Source organism: Carcharhinus amblyrhynchos, chromosome 5, assembly GCF_965287045.1.
Source record: "Carcharhinus amblyrhynchos chromosome 5, sCarAmb.v2.hapA, whole genome shotgun sequence".
Taxonomy (NCBI): domain Eukaryota; kingdom Metazoa; phylum Chordata; class Chondrichthyes; order Carcharhiniformes; family Carcharhinidae; genus Carcharhinus; species Carcharhinus amblyrhynchos.
Window position 1 is genome coordinate 29322621 of NC_137328.1, and position 16812 is coordinate 29339432.

Consider the following 16812-nt stretch of genomic DNA (forward strand, 5'->3'; position numbering starts at 1 on the left):
CAGGCTTCTGCAGCTGTTAATGTGCATTTGCATTATCAGAGGTCTTCTCGTGCACAATACCTCCTTCTGCAGGCTGTCTGACAAGTTAAGCTCCACCCACAACCTCCCTGGCTAGAAGCTGACTCGCCTATCTTTTTAGAGGTCGAATGCATAAGATTGGGCATGAAAACTCACCCAAAAAATGGGTGTACAGCTCTCCCATTTTCAGATGAATTTGTCATTTAGAAAATAAATCTCGTAAAATTCCACCAATTCCAACTCTGTTTCTGACTCCACAAGTGACGTAATGCTTACTGAGCATCTTCTGTTTTTATTTCTCTTCTTTTTTTATTCATCATGTGTCATGGGTGTCGCTGGCTGGCCAACATTTGTTGCTCATCCCTAATTCCCCTTGGAGGGCAATTGAGAGTCAACAACATTGCTGTGGCTGTGGAGTCACATGTAGGCCAGATCAGATAAGGACAGCAGATTCCTTTCCCTAAAGGGCATTCGTGAACCAGATGGGTTTTTCCAACAATCAAGAATGGTTTCATGGTCATCAGTAGATTCTTAATTCTAGATATCTTTTGTTGAATTAAAATTCCATTATCCTCTGTGGCGGGATGTGAACTCAGGTCCCCAGAATGTTCATTGAGTTTCTGGATTAATAGTCTAGCAATAATACAGCTAGGCTATTGACTCTCCAGATTTCTAGCATCTGCAACATGGCGTCACCTGGCTCTGCCAGTTCTGGAGGGCCACCTGCATTCCTGCCATGCTGGGCAAGCCGTCAGCAATGGCCCTCTGAGTCAAGGGCCACCTGTCAATGGCAACAGCAATTGCCATCTGAGACTGGGCCACAGTCTGCAGCTCTCAGCTATAACCCTCAGTGAGTTGGCCATGTTCTCAAAGGCTGCTGCCATAGCCAGTTGTGTCTTGTGCCAGTTGTGATGTCCCTGCAAGCTCTGCAGCCCCTCAGCCATGACCCTCTATGAGTGGGCCATAGTCCGTTGTGTCATAGCACCATCCCGCTGGGTCTCTTGCACGTTCTTGAGCCTCTCAGCCACAGGCTGCAGAATCTCAAGAAGCCTGTTGAGGCCCTCAGCTCTGGCTCTCTATGACTCCACCATGGCCTGCTGTGACTTGGCCATTGCTTGGATCCACCACTCATGTGATGATTTCCTGCGCCAGGTTTTCCATCACGGACACCACCCTTGCAGTGTTGGCCTGGGAACCACACTGGTCCACCTGAAAGCCCTGGGACTCTTCCCAACAGCCTTGCAGTCGGTCCAGTGTTGCTGTTAAGCCTCTCCTGCATTCCTTGGCTCTGTGATCGCAGAGACCCAGCATGTAGCCTGGGATTTGCTGAGTCCTTGCCTCTGGAAGACCTCCATGTGCCAGAGGCCTTAGATGTTCCCTCCTCTACCCAATGTACTTTATCAGATGTGTTGTATGCACAAGTGATCCAGATGCCTCACCACTAACTTGACCCACTGATATGAGAGTCTCTGGAATGATGAACATGAGAGGTGGAAGCTGACGCAAAACCGTTGCCTGCCTCGGATTTAGCATGGCTGATCAACTTAACCCATCATCGGCTTCCGAGGAGGAGACTTCCAAGCTGTCATGGCGAGGATGGATGTGAACTGCAGTGGAGGACTGCGGTGCCAGATGACACCAGTGCATCTGCATCCCTTCTTGCAACACAGGACACAATGTTAAGTGCAAGGAAGGGACAAGAATCTGGGCTGCGTGCAACTTACTTCAGATATCGCTGAGTGGAGGATCGGCAGGTGCTCACTTCAGTGCTCCAGCCCGTACCTGGCTGTCACTAATGGTGTGGATCTCCTCCTCTCTCACAAGCTCCAGTGCCTGCTCTTCAAAAGGGGTGAGGATCCAGATCTCAGGCATATCACCCCCTGTCTTCACCCTCTCCCAGCAATTATGTGGCCAGGAGTACAGGAATGAGATAGAGAATCTGGTCAGCTGGTGCGGCAACAATAATCTCTCCCTCAATGTCAACAAAATGAAGAAGATTTTCATTTACTTCAGGAAGCGTGAAGGAGAACATGCCCTATCTACATAAACAGGGACAAAGTAGAAAGGGTCGAGAGCTTCAAGTTTTTAGGTGTCTAGATCACCAACAACCTGTCCTGATCCCTCCATGATGTGGATGTGCCGGCGTTGGACTGGGGTAAACACAGTAAAAAGTTTGACAACACCAGGTTTTAGTCCAATCGATTTATTTGATAGTAAACGCACAAGCTTTCGAGGTTTCCCTCTTCGTCAGGTGAATGGAGAGTTCTGGCCTCAGACAGAGCACATAAAGCACAGACAGTTTAGAGATTACTGATTAGAATGCGAATCTTTACACCTAACCTGCTGTTCAAGTCCTAAAGTGGCCGACAATGTGAGTGGAAGGAGCACTGATCGCAGGTTAAAGAGATGTGTATTGTCTCCAGACAGCATAGTGAGTGAGGTTTTGCAAACCCAGGCAAATCACAGGGGTTACAGATAGTGTGACATGAACCCAAGATCCCTGTTGAGACCGTCCTCATGTGTGTGGAACTTGGCTATCAGTCTCTGCTCAGCGACTCTGTGCTGTCGTGTGTCGTGAAGGCCGCCTTGGAGAACGCTTACCCTCCATGCCAATACTATACTTGAGAAAGCCCACCAATACCTCTACTTTCTCAAAAGACTAAGGAAATTTAGCTTTTCAGTTACGACTCTCACCAACTTTTACAGATACACCATAGAAACATAAGAACATAAGAACATAAGAAATAGGAGCAGGAGTAGGCCATCTGGCCCTTCTGGTTGTATCACAGCTTGGTATGGCTCCTGCTGTGCCCAAGACCACAAGGACCACAAAAAATCGTGAATGTAGCCTAATCTATCATGCAAACCAACCTCCCATCCAATGACTCTGTCTATACTTCCCGCTGCCTCAGCAAAGCAACCAGCATAATTAAGGACACCACGCACCCCGGACATTCTCTCTTCCACCTTCTTCCATCGGCAAAAAGATACAAAAGTCTGAGATCACGTACCAACTGACTCAAGAACAATTTCTTCCCTGCTGCTGTCAGACTTTTGAATGGACTTATCTTACATCAAGCTGATCTTTCTCTATGCCCTAGCTACACCCTGTAACATTACATTCTGCACTCTCTCGTTCCCTTCTCTGTGCTTTGTCTGTATAGCGCGCAAGGAACAATACTTTTCACTGTATGCCAATACATGTGACAATGGTAAATGAAATCAAATCAAATCAAAATGGGCATTCTACTCCCGTGGGGACAGAAGGAGTCATGTAAAATCTGATGGCACGAGTGCTGGAGGGTATCAGAGTGTGGCCTTCAAGAGGGCAAGGGTTTTGAGACTCTTGGGTGGGTGGAGGAATGTGCTCCAGAGTCAGGGGCTGGAAGAATGCAGAGTGCTGGAGTGGGGGGATCTGGGTGTCATTTAGTGGGGACATGTGAGATGAGGTTAAACACTTATCCTTGCTGCTCAGATTCGGTCATTCAGCTTATTTCGGCACTGCTTTCCTGTCCTGGCTAGAGCCCTGGCACTCACGCACGCTGCCACCACTGCCAAGGCAGCATTTCCATCCCTTCCCTTGAGGCAGCATCCTGCTGGGGAGGGAGTGGAGGAAGACAGTCTCCCTCTTTATCTGTACTGCCTCCAACAACCTCGCCAGATCAGCATCTGAAAATCACTTGCAAGTGTGCTAATGGGGGGTGCAGGATGGAAATGTGCTTTTGTGATTGATGATTGGGGGGAGGGGAAGCGAGAGGGTCATGTCACTCAGCAATCGGGGACGGGGGGGGTGGGGTGATGAGGCGGATATGTGCACGGGGTTTCCAGTGGGGCAAAGGGTTAGTAATGTTGTGGGGGGCTCCCAATGTCTGTGTGAGGAGGGGAAGGCGGAAAATGAGAGCTGCTTTTTTTTTTAGCTTTTTCTGTGCAGGCACAGTTTACGGCTCAATCAAGCTGTCTGGCAAATTAAGTGCCCCAGCCACCACCACCCCCCCGCCCCCCCCCGCCCCAACATCCTCCCGCTGACTGCGTCTAATGGCTAGAAATGGCCTAGACCATATTTTCAATGTCTAAGTCAGTAAGATTGGGAGTGCAAATTCGCCCAAAAAATTGCATCAAGAACTCTTCCGTTTTCATGCTAGCAGGGCATTTAGAAAAAAACTCAAAAAATTCCACTCAAAATTTCTAAATAGTGGAAGTGTGGAGCATTTACATTAATCACCCAAAAAAAGCTAGTGGACAAAAAAAGTTGAAAAGGTTAATAGAGTGCTAGCCTTCATTTGATTAGGACCAAGTTGTGGGCAGCAGAGTGGCTAGCACTACTGCCTCACAGCACCAGGGGCCAAGTTCTGTGTGGAGTCTGCACGTTCTCCCCGTGTCTGTGCAGGTTTCCTCCAGGTGAATCATTGAATCCCTACAGTCGGAAGGAGGCCATTCGACCCTCGAGCTTGCACCGACAACAATCATACCCAGGCCTTATCCCCATAACCCTATGTATTTACCCTGCAAATCCTCCTCACACTAAAGGGCAATTTAGCATGGTAATCAACTTAACCCGCGCATCTGTAAAATTTATTTATTCGCCACAAGTAAGGCTTACATTAACACTGCAATGAAATCACTGTAAAGTTCCAGTAGCCGCCACATTCCGGCACCTGTTCGGGTCAATGCAACTGACCAGCATGTCTTTCAGTCTGTGGGAGGAAACCAGAGCACCTGGAGGAAACCCAGGTAGTCACGGGGAGAATGTATAAATTCCACACAGTCACCCAAGTCCGAAATGAACCCGGATCCCTGGAACTGTGAGGTAGTCATACTAACCACTATGCCACCATGCCGCTCCCCCCCTTGAGCATAGTTTGAGGGGTAATCTAACTGAAGCTAGATGATTATGCAACCAAGACAGATGCAGATGAGCCATGGATGCAGATCAGCCATGGTCTAATGGATTTACAAAACTGGCTCAAAAGGCTGAATGATCTACACTTTCTCCTATGTCCTGACACCACTGTTGACAAAGGCTTGGTTAAAGCAGTAGCCTTTATGTGTTAAAACCACTTTGCTGTAGTGAACATGCAAGGGCAGAAATATGGTTTCACTTCCCCAAATTTAAAGGTACTACTTCATGATCATGCTTCTTTGCGTGTGATAATTCAAATATCATTACAAATATTTTCCCATAGGAAGTTTAAACATTTTTCGATAATAGAAAATAAAAGTGGATCATTGGAACAAGACCATCAAAAAAATGAATGACAAGGGGGGGTCTTTTCAGAAATGTTGTTTATTCCAGCAATTTGACTGCATATTTTGAGTTGACGTTAACTGCTGCTTGAATCTGCAGTACATTGGTTTTGATCCAATGCAAGGTTCACTCAACAATTTCCAATCTCTGGAATCAAGTCCGCCTAGTCATTACTCTGCCGGGGGAGGGCGGCGGCGCTGATTGTGACGTTACGACGGCGCCCATTGTGACGCGAGGCAGCGCGGAGGCCTGTGGGATGACGGCGATCCTCACTGGCGGCGCCATTTTGCGAGCAGTGGATAGTGGATAGCGGCGATAGCGAAGCCCCTAGGGCGGAACGAGGCGAGCCTCTCCACATCATTCATGGCGACGGAAATTCGGGAGGATAAAGGTAAACTAAGGCGCTGCTGCCTCCGCAACTACTCTGCATCAGTGGGTGACTGCGAGTTGAGGAGGAGGAGGGAAACATGAAGAGCCAGGGCCCCTGTGGGCCTCTTGTTTAAATGGCGCGGGAGGGGGATGGCAAAAATCAGCGAGGACTGCGCCAATCCAGGCACCCAGTGGTGTTTTGTGAGAGGAAGTTCAGTTGTTACATACTGCCCAGCTCTGTGTCCCGTTCACCGCTCCCGTAGCGCCACCCCCCCCCCGCAAAAAAAATAGCCGGAGGGGGTGCGCCTCGCCGCCATGTTACTTATGTCTGTGCCGATTCCCCCCTCCCCCCAAAGCCTCTTCCTTCCCACACTTCTTGGGCCAGGGAGAAGAAAAGAGAGTGTTTAAAAAGAACATAAAATGGGGTGCTTTTCAGCGGGGTGAAAGTAGGTTGAAAAGTTGGTTAATAAAGTATAGGCAAACTGGGCTTTATAAATGGGGCGCAAGATCCAGAAGCTAGAAAGTTATAAAAGAACTATGAAAGTGGTTCTGTCTCAACTGGAGCGTTGTGTACAATTTGGGGCATCATACTTAAGAAAGATGTGAAGGCATCACAGAGGCTACAGAAGAGATTCATGAGAAAAGTTTCAGCTGTGAGTAACTTCAGTTTTGTGGATAGATTTGAGAATCTGGGAATAAAGTTGAGATTTGATAGAGGCATTCAAAACCATGAGGGGCCTGGTCAGAGTAGGTAGACTGAAGCATGGGCAGCATGGTAACACAATGCTTAGCACTGCTGCCTTGAAGCACCAAGAGCTCAGGTTCGGAGTTTGCATGCTCTCCCCGTGTCTGCGTGGGTTTGATGTGCAGGTTAGGAGGGATTAGTGGGGTAAGTACTTGCTTATTGGGATAGGATCTGATTGGGATGCTTTGTCGGAGAATCTGTGCAAACCTGGTGGCCCAAATGGCCTCCTCCTACACTGCAGAGATTGTGAACGGTTGAGAACCAGAAGATAACGATGCAATTTGAGTGGCAAAATGGTTAATGGTGGCATTAAAAAAAATTGCCACAGTGTGCATTTATGTTCTGGATTAAATTACTAAAGTGTTGGGGCAGAAAATGGAGGCTTTCAAAAGGGAGAGAGAAGACTTTGCAGGGTTAAGAGGAATGAGGATGAGTGGAGTGACCTAATAGAGCACCAGCATGGACTCAGTGGGCTAAATGATTTCCCCCTGACCTGTGATTCCTCTTGGTTTGCCTGTGCATGTGTTCTGGGAAAACATCCACCTGCAGATCCATGACTCTTGCTTTTGAGTCAGAGAAGGTTGCTTTTGAGTCACGTTTGGGAGACTTGTGTGCAAAATCCAAGTTGATGCTCCGGTGCAGTAATGAGGGAGTGCTGTGTTGTTGGAACAGAGTTTCAGATGTGATGTTAATTTGAGGCCTTTGGATGACTAAAAGGTACTATAGCACTGCAGAAGTTCAGTCGAATTCTCCTGTTGTTTAAACTATTATACCTCAGTCAGCATCTAAAGCAGATCTAAGAGCAATATGGTGTTGTGTTGGAAATCTGAAAACCATTAAATGGTTAAACTTGCCAGGTCTAGCATTTGTGAGAGATGCAGGGTTAACAGTTGTGATTGACCTTCTATGGGAACTGGGAAGAGTTTGGGTGAGTCCGTCTTAACTGCCTAAAAACCAATGTGCAGGGTGGGGAACAAAGGGGAAGGCTTCTAGGGCAAATCTATCTGGCTGTCGCAATATTGCTATATGTAGTGGAGAGAGGGTGGTGCTGTGTCTCCCCATGCACCCACCCACCCATGCACAGCTGTAGTGAAAAGAGGTGGTGAACTCCATTGAGCAATAGCCCCCAGAGTGCATGGGCGGAGCGGAGTGTGTGCACGTGTTGCAAAGTTGCTGGGTGAGACCGGAGGGGTGGTGCCAGTTTAGCGGTCTGCTAACTGTAGGCTCATGGTGCAGAGAGATCTTCAAGGAGTGCCATATTAAGTCCACCACCCCACATATATATAGTCCTGCCTACCCTTCTATCAATGAGCTGGACAGGCGCTGTGGCTGACAACTGCTGCCCAAAGGTGGTGAGGTGGCAAAGCTTGGGAACCCCACCACCAGTTTTTGCCTGCTCTTCAGTTATGCATAGTCTTATCCTGTGGGGACATCAGGGAGAATTGAAAGCCTGATGGATGGAAGAGCACAGTGTGTGGGATTTGGCAATCAGGTGGGGATTTTTAGGGCTGTGCCTCGACACCCTGGGGCTGCCAGAGGGATTGGAGAAATGTAGTGGAAGGCCACAGTGTGTCAGGGATGGCTCAACATTGCAGGTGTGACACATGGAACCAATGTCATGATGGGATGGACACTTGCCGTTGCTGCCTACAGGAGGTCATTCATCTTTTTGCAGTTGTGCATGTGTGTGCTCTGGCGCTGACAGCTGCAGCCACTGCCTCCCAAGCCACATTGGCTGTCCAGCCAATTGGTCATCTCCCATCTGGAGGTGTGCATAATTAACCAACCCTCCTCAACAGCATCCAGTAGATGGATGCTCAGTATCATTGAAGTGTGGGGCACTACCCTTGATGTCATCTTCCTGGCGTGATTGCTTGTCTTTATATAGATGTCTCCCTTGTTAAGGGAGTTCAGCGGCAGGCAATTTGGGCAAGTTACATGTCCGATTGGTCAAATTCAGGGAGGATAATGTAGAGGCTGTTTGGTTTCAATAGTGGGAGGGGGCAAGAGCTACTCTTCTGGAGTTAACTTTGCAAGGGCGGGGGGAGTGATGTTGATGGGGTAATCTCTGCAGTTTGAGTTATTTGTGATTTTATTTGATATCAAGAATACAATCTCCTCCAAAGTTGATTAGAAGAATAAGGAGCTAAGCTTTTCAAGCTAGTAAGACTCGAGATACATTTCATGAGCTGGATTGCTTGGAATTGTTGGTTTAATTATCTGAAATCCGAAGATAATCCGTGATGGTTCCACTGTTTGGATCAAAAATATCAATGTTAATTTGGTGCTTGTTAATGCAGATGTGTACATCAGCTGCCAGATGAGAAAACGCATACGAGAGGTTCGAGAGAATTGTCTGCTAACACAACACCTGGAGCACAAAATACAATTCTTCAGTTTAAGAATGTTCATTCAAGTAAAAGTTTATTTATTAGTCACAAGTAAGGCTTACATTAACATTGCAGTGAAGTTACAGCAAAATTCCTCTAGTTACCACAGTCCGGCGCCTTTTTGGGTCACCTAACCACGTCTTTCAGACTGGGAGGAAACCAGAGCATCTGGAGGAAACCCACGCAGACATGGGGAGAATGCGCAAACTCCATACAGACAGTGACCCAAGCCGGAAACTGAATTCAGGTCCTGACACTGGAGCAGCAGTGCTAACTATTGTGCCATCCCATTATTGTTAAGTCAAATCTACACTGATACCTAATTTCTTCTATTCCCTGTTGTACCTTTAAAAATAATTATGGCATTATTTAGCATATGACCCAGTTGTGGGTTTGAGATGAGAAAACAAGCAGCAGTTTTGTTTAATTGGTTCTGATCTGATCTATGTTACCATGCCAGAATAATATATATGGTCCTTCTCTTAACCTTGCATCTCATGTGGCCTTTTTGCCATTTCGTTAATCACAGATGAAACATTTCTGCTCATATTCTTCAATACATCCACTTTGATCTCACAATCCTACTTCAGCTTCTGCCCCTGGAAAAATCTCCCTGCCAATTCATTTACTATGTCCTAACTTTTGGCCAACTGTTCACAGCTAGCTGTTTGCAGCTAGTGAAAATATGCTCTCGTGTCTGCCTTCGATGTTCTCATTCCCCATTACAACGATTATTTTCTTGCAGGCTGGTTGTTCCATAGAACAGTACAGCATGGTACAGACCCTTCACCCCTCGATGTTGTGCCAAGCTATGTCCGAACCCAAGATCAAGCTGTCCTACTCCCTGTCATTCTCATGTGTTCCATGTGCCTATCCAATAACCGTTTGAAAGTTCTTAGTGTCCGACTCCACTATCACAGCAGGCAGCGCATTCCACACCCCAACCACTTTGAGTAAAGAATCTACCTCGGACATCCCTCCTATATCTCCCACTGTGAATCTTATAGTTATGCCCCCTAGTAACAGCTACATCCAACCAAGGAAATAGTCTCTGCGCGTCCACTCTATCTATCCCTCTCATCATCTTATACACCTCTATTAAGTCGTTTCTTATCCTCTGCTCTAAAGAGAAAAGCCCCAGCTCCCTCAACCTTTCTTCATAAGAACTACCCTCCAAACTAGGCAGCATCCTGGTAAATCTCCTCTGCACTCTCCAATGCTTCCACATCCTCCTTGTATTGTGGTGACCAGAACTGAACACACTATTCGAAATGTGGTCTCACCCAAGGTCCTGTATAGTTGCAGCATAACCTCACGGCTCTTAAACTCAAATCCCCTGTTAAAAGCTAATACGCTAACAAAAGCCTTCTTCTCAGCTCTATTCACTTGAGTGGCAACTTTCAGAGATCTGTATGTATGAACCCCGAGATCTCTCTGTTCCTCCACATTCCTCAGAACCCTGCTGTTGACCCTGTAATCCACATTCAAGTTTGTCCTACCAAAATGAATCACCCCGCACTTATCAGGGTTAAACTCCATTTGCTGCTTTTCTGCCCAGTTCTGCATCCTATCAATGTCTCTTTGCAGCCTTCGAGAGCCCTCCACCTCATCCACTACTCCACCAATCTTGGTGTCCACCATCTGTTGCGATTCTTGTCACTGCTCCCTAAGATTCCTTTCTGCATGAGCTGGAACTTTAACCTTTTCTCTAAGCTAATTTTGTCGATGTGCTTTGACCTATACCCACTAAACTACAGACCACTCTACTTCCCTTTGTTGCTCCTATGTTAAACTGATATTGTTAGCAGCTCTCCATCTTCTCGGGTACTGTCCCCTCCAAACCTGCCGTTGTCATCACTCCCCCCCCCCCCCCCCCCCCCCGGCAAAAAAAAACACAACTTTCCATCCTCAATTCTTGCAACCTATCAGCCCATATCTAACTTCCCTTCAGCAACACCCACGAATGTGTTCCTTCTCCCAAATCCATGCCTTTCTAGTCAGGATTCAATCCCTGCATCCCTTTAAATGAACTCTGTTTGCCCTTCTCAATTTGCCTGCAGCCTTTCCCTCAGTTGACCATACTGTTCTTTTCCGATGTCTCCCCAAAATCATCTGCCCAGACTGATTGTGGAGAGGCATTGGAGGAGGATAGTTCTATTTTATCAGTCCAGTCATACTGAGAGGAACAATTGCAGTAGCTTATTTTCTTGCTCCAGCAGTGCTGACCTTTGGTTAGAATATAGATCCTTGACCCGCTCCCATTCCTAGTGCCACTTGGCAGCATCATCTGTAGAAACAGCTTTATCTCACTGTTTCTATGTTATCACACTGCTTGCCTGACATTTAGCACTGGTGCAGAAAAATTCCTCCAGCTAAGTAATGGGAGGACTATTGTTTTCCATCCCTATTGCAAATTCTATTTATGACCTATAATCAATGTACTCAGAAACTGCCAAGTCTGAACCAACCTATTTGTTTGCAACCTTGGTGTCACATTTGACTAACAACAAAAAAAAGTACAGATGTGCAGGTTAGGTTGATCGACCATGCCAAATTTCCCTTTAGGGTCAGAGGGACAAACAAGGTAAATATGTGGAGTTATGAGGATAGGGCCTGGGTGGAATTGTTGTCGGTGCAGGCTCGATGGGCTGAATGGTCTCCTGCACTAGAGATTCTATGAAAAGTACAGCAGAAGAACAGGCCCTTCAGCCTTCCAAGCCTATGCCGATCATGATACCCTAATGAAATTAATAAGAAACCTGCTGTCTAACCTTGGACCATATCCCTCTATTCCCTGCATATTCATGTACTTATCCAGATGCCTCTTAGGGTGACACAGTGGTTAGCGTTATTGTCTCATAGCGCCAGGGAACCTGGTTCACTTTCAGCCTTGTGTCTTTCTGGAGTTTGTATGATCTCCGTGTCTGCGTGGGTTTCCTTTGGGTGCACTGGTTTCCCCTCCACACCAAAGATGTGCGGTTTAGGTGGATTGACCATGCTAAATTGCTCCTTAGTGTTAGGGGGATTAGTAGCGTAAACACATAGGGCTTTGGGATTGCACCTGGGCTGAACAGCCTCTTTCTGCACTGTAGAGATTCTATAAGAAATAGGAGCAGGAGTTGGCCATCTAGTCCTTCGAGCCTGCCCCGCCATTCAATAAGATCATGGCTGATCTGTCGTGTCTCAGTTCCACATTCCCGCCCTCTCCCCATAACCCTTAATCCCCTTGCCTATCAAAAACCTATCAACCCGCGTCTTAAATATATTTAGCGAGGCAGCCTCCACCACTTCAACGGGCAGAGAATTCCAGAGATTCACCACCCTTTGAGTGAAGAAGTTCCTCCTCAACTCCGTTCTAAACCTCCCCCCCTTTATCTTGAGGCTGTGCCCTCTAGTCCTACTGTCCTTTCTGAGCGGGAAGAGCCTCTCCACCTCTATCCTATCCATCCCATTCATCATCTTATATGTCTCAATGAGATCTCCCTTCATTCTTCTAAACTCTAACGAGTACAAGCCTAGTTTATTCAGCCTCTCCTCATAGTTCAACCCCCTCAACTCCGGTATCAGCCTCCTCTGCACTCCCTCCAAGGCCAAAATATCCTTGCGTAAGTGCGGCGACCAAAACTGCACACAGTACTCCAGCTGCGGCCTCACCGGTGCCCTGTACAGCTGCAGCAAGACCTCCCTACTTTTATATTCAATCCCCCTCGCTATGAAGGCCAGCATCCCATTTGCCTTCCTGACCACCTGCAGGCTGGGTTTTTGCGACTCATGCACAAGGACCCCGAGGTCCGTCTGCACCGTCGCATGCTGCAGTTTTTTGCCACGTAAGTAATAGTCCTTCCTACCAAAGTGGACAACCTCACATTTGCCAACATTAAATCCCATTTGCCAGTTCCTGGCCCATTCGCCCAGCCTATCTAGATCCTTCTGCAGACTCTCCACACCCTCCGCACAATTTGCCGTTCCACCAATCTTGGTGTCATCAGCAAATTTTGACACCATACACTTGGTTCCCTCCTCCAGATCATCTATATAAATGGTAAATAGCTGAGGCCCCAGCACCGACCCCTGGGGTGCTCCACTAGTCACCAACCGCCAATCCGAATAGCACCCATTGACCCCCACACTCTGCCTCCTATTTGACAGCCAATCCCCTATCCACGCTAACACCCTACCCCCAACTCCATGCCCCCGACCTTCTGCAATAACCTCTTGTGAGGCACCTTGTCAAACGCCTTCTGAAAATCAAGAAACACCACATCCACCGGGTCTCCTCTATCCACATAGACACATCCTCATAGAACTCCAATAAATTCGTCAGACACGACTTCCCCTTAACGAAACCGTGCTGCGTCTGCTCTATCAAACAATTCTCCTCAAGATGCCTCGCTATTTTCTCCTTGATCACGGATTCTAACATTTTACTTACAACAGACGTTAAACTAACCGGCCTATAATTCCCTGCCTTTTGCCTGCCACCCTTCTTAAACAACGGCGTAACATTAGCCGTTTTCCAATCTTCTGGCACTTCCCTGGAATCCAGCGACGTTTGGAAAATAATCACCAAGGCATGCACTATCACCTCCGCCATTTCTTTCAGAACCCTTGGATGCATTCCATCCGGTCCTGGGGACTTGTCCACAATCAGTCCCTCCAGTCTGTTGAGCACTGCCTCTCTAGTAACAATAATGTCATTCAGGCCCTCCACTCCTACCATCTTTCCATCGCTAACACCCGGCAAATTATTCACGTCCTCCTCCGTGAAGACCGAAACAAAAAAGTTATTCAAGGCCTCAGCCATTTCCCCATCCCCTGCCACTAAGTTCCCCCTCTCATTCTCTAAGGGTCCAACGTTCACCCTAGCCAGCCTCTTCCTTTTTATATATTTATAAAAACTCTTGCTTTTTTTTATATTAAGCGCTAGCGCAGCTTCATAGTTTATCCTACCCTTCTTTATCAACTTCTTTGTCATTCTTTGTTGACATTTAAACCTCTCCCAATCCTCTTCTCGCCCAGTACTGTTAGCTACTCTAAACGCATCCGCTTTTAATTTAACACTTTCCTTCACCACCTTCGTTATCCATGTCTGATTATCTCTCCTCCTACGATCCTTTTTAACCATCGGAATAAATTTCTGCTGAGCACCAAGAAAGATGTCCTTAAAGATCCTCCACTGTTCCTCAGCAGACCTACCTTAATGTTGCAAACGTTCCTGCTTCCACCACCTGGCACTCTGTGCATGAAAAATCTCCCCCACACACTTCCCTTATACTTTACTCCTCTCACCTTGAACTGTGCCCCCTTGTAATTGATATTTCCACCCTGGGAAAAAGCTTCTGACTATCTAGCCTGTCTGTGCCCCTCATAATTTTGTAGACCTCTATCATCCCTCCCCTCAGCCTCCATCTTTCCAGTGAAAACAATTTTTTTTATTTAACCTCTTCTCATAGTCAACACCCTCGAGACCAGGCAACAGCAGCCAGAGCAGTGGCACCATGACTGGCTGTGTTGTTAAGCTGGGAGGGACAAAGAGGACTAGATCAATAGTTATAGGGATTCTGTAGTTAGGGGTGCAGATAGGCACTTCTGTGGACGTGAAAGAGACACCAGGATGGTATGTTGTCTCCCTGGGGGTCCAGGATGTCTCTGAGCAGAAAGCATTCTGAAGGGAGAGGGTGAACAGCCAGAGGTCATGGTACTAACGACATCGGTAGGAGGAGTGATGAGGTCCTGCAGCAGCAATTTAGAGAGTTAGGCAGAAATTTAAAAAGCCTGAAGGGATATAATACTGAGAGAGGTAAGGGAGGAAATTTCTGGGGCCTTGAGAGAAATCTTTGAATCCTCACTGGCTATACAGGTAAGAGTATAAGTATACTGTAAAAAGTCTCAACATGAGGTTGAAGTTCAGTAAGTCCCAGAGGATTGGCGAATAGCCAATGTTGTTCCTCTTCTTAAGAAGTCGCCAGAGTATCAGAAAGATGAGATGATTTTGGAAAGGGTACAGAAAAGATTTATCAGGATGTTCTCTGGCATGGAAGGCATTAGCTATGAGAACAGGTTGGAGAATCTTGGTTTGTTCTCACTAGAAAGATGGAGGTTGAGGGCGATCTGATAGAAGTCTACAAGATTATGACAGGCATGGTCAAAGTGTATAGTCAGAAGTTTTTTTCCGATGGTGGAAGAGTCAATTACTAGGGGGCACAGATTTAAGGTGTGAAGGGCAAGGTTTAAAGGAGATGTACGAGGCAGATTTTTTACAGAGGGTGGTAGGTGCCTGGAGCTCACTGCTGGGGGAGGTAATGGAAGTGGATGCAGTAGTGACTTTCAAGGGGCATCTTGACAAATACTAACTAGGATGGGGATAGGGGGTTTTAGTTAAGTCGAGCAGCATAGCCATTGCTGGCTTGGAAGGCCAAAGGGCATGTTGCTGTGCTGTAATGTTCTTTGTTCATTCTAGTGAACCTTCCACTCCTTCTGGTAGTGTGGCAACCTGAACTGCGTGCAATATCCCAAATGCACCTGAACCAAAGTTTTATATAGTCACAACATGATTTGCCAACTCTTGTACTCAGTGCCCTGGCTGATGAAGGCTAACGTGCTATATGCCTTCTTACTCACCGTGGCCATCTATGTTGCCACTTTTAGCGAACTGCGGACCCTCACATTCTGATCCTCTGTATATTAATATTCCTTTGGGTTCTGCCATTTACAATATACATCGCACCTAAATTTGATCCTCCAAAATGCATCAACTGGTATTTGTCTGGATTAAATTCCATCTGCCATTTTTATGCTCAAGTCACCAGTCTATCTATATCCTGTTGTATCCTCTGACAATCCCTGGGACTATCAGCAACTCTTTGTCAAACTTTGTGTCATCCACAAACTTACTAGTCAGACCACCCACATTTTTCTCCAGATCATTTATGTATACTTCAAACAACAGAAGCCCTAACACTGATCCTTGTGGAACACCAATGGCTACAGATCTCTATTCTGAAAAACACCCTTCCATCGCTGTTCTCAGTCTTTAAGACTCCAAGATGAGATTCCGGTCACCCACTCATTCCATTAAGACTGCCTACTTCCACCCCATAATACCACTGAAACATTGCTTGCATCAGCGCGTTTGTTGAAATCCTCATCTTTGACTATTTGGACACTATTTTGGCATTCATAAACTGCTGCCAGTGCCTTGATGTGTACCAAATCCCATTTATCCATCACCTTGTGTTGGTGGGATACCCGAGGTGACTGGTCCTGTCCAAAGTTTAGACAACACAAGATTTGAGGCAGCTATCTCTGTATAAAGACATACCTTTATTCAAACCAGCAGTTGCCAAGGGTTCATCAAAGGGTTAAGTAGCTCTGACGTATAGCAGCAAAACCTCTCTGATGAATCTAATGTATACAATCAAAACCAGATCAGTGCTGCCTGACTTAAGTAAAAACCCCTACCCTCCCAGGGGCCATATCTCTCTATTGCCACCCTTTTCATGTATTTGTCAATGTGCCCCTGAAAAGTCCCTACTGTATCCGCTTCCATTACCTCCCCCAGCAACAAGTTCCAGGCACCCACCACCCTCTGTATAAAAAATCTGCCTCGTACATCTCCTTTTCTTATCAATCATTCCCGCCTTTCACAAACTTTAAATCAACTTCAAGGGACACAAATCAACAATAGTACCTGTCAAGTACTCTGGCTAAATGCATTCCGCTCCTCAGTGTAACGGTATTTTATTAGTCCATAAAATCCAGAAGCTGACTATTATCTTGGCTGACCCCACATCCTGGGTGCATAGTAGCTTAAGGTGCATAGCCCAGAGTTCAAATAAGCATTCTCATGGGTTCCCTTAAAGAGATCACTGTCTAACCAGACTAACTCATTACACCACACCTTGGCACCAGTCCGTCTTGTCCAGTGAATAAACCGTATTCGTGAAATATGATTAAGTTTGCTAACCATTCTTTCTCACAAAATATGGCTTTGCCATAATGACTTTATCATGATGCCTTGCAGTAAATTGCTTTTGGCCAAAGAG

The 16812-nt window shown here is 46.6% G+C and overlaps 1 protein-coding gene across 2 annotated transcripts in view; it reads left to right on the top strand.

Annotated features, from left to right (window-relative positions):
• Positions 1-5522: 5522 nt before the first annotated feature.
• Positions 5523-16812, top strand: part of ythdc1 (YTH N6-methyladenosine RNA binding protein C1) — a 68608-nt gene continuing 57318 nt past the window's right edge. For both annotated transcript variants that reach the window (XM_080188554.1, XM_080188555.1), the window contains exon 1: positions 5523-5654. In XM_080188554.1, the coding sequence (XP_080044680.1) occupies positions 5627-5654 (28 nt within the window). In that variant the 5' untranslated portion in view covers positions 5523-5626. The remainder of the gene's footprint in view (positions 5655-16812) is intronic.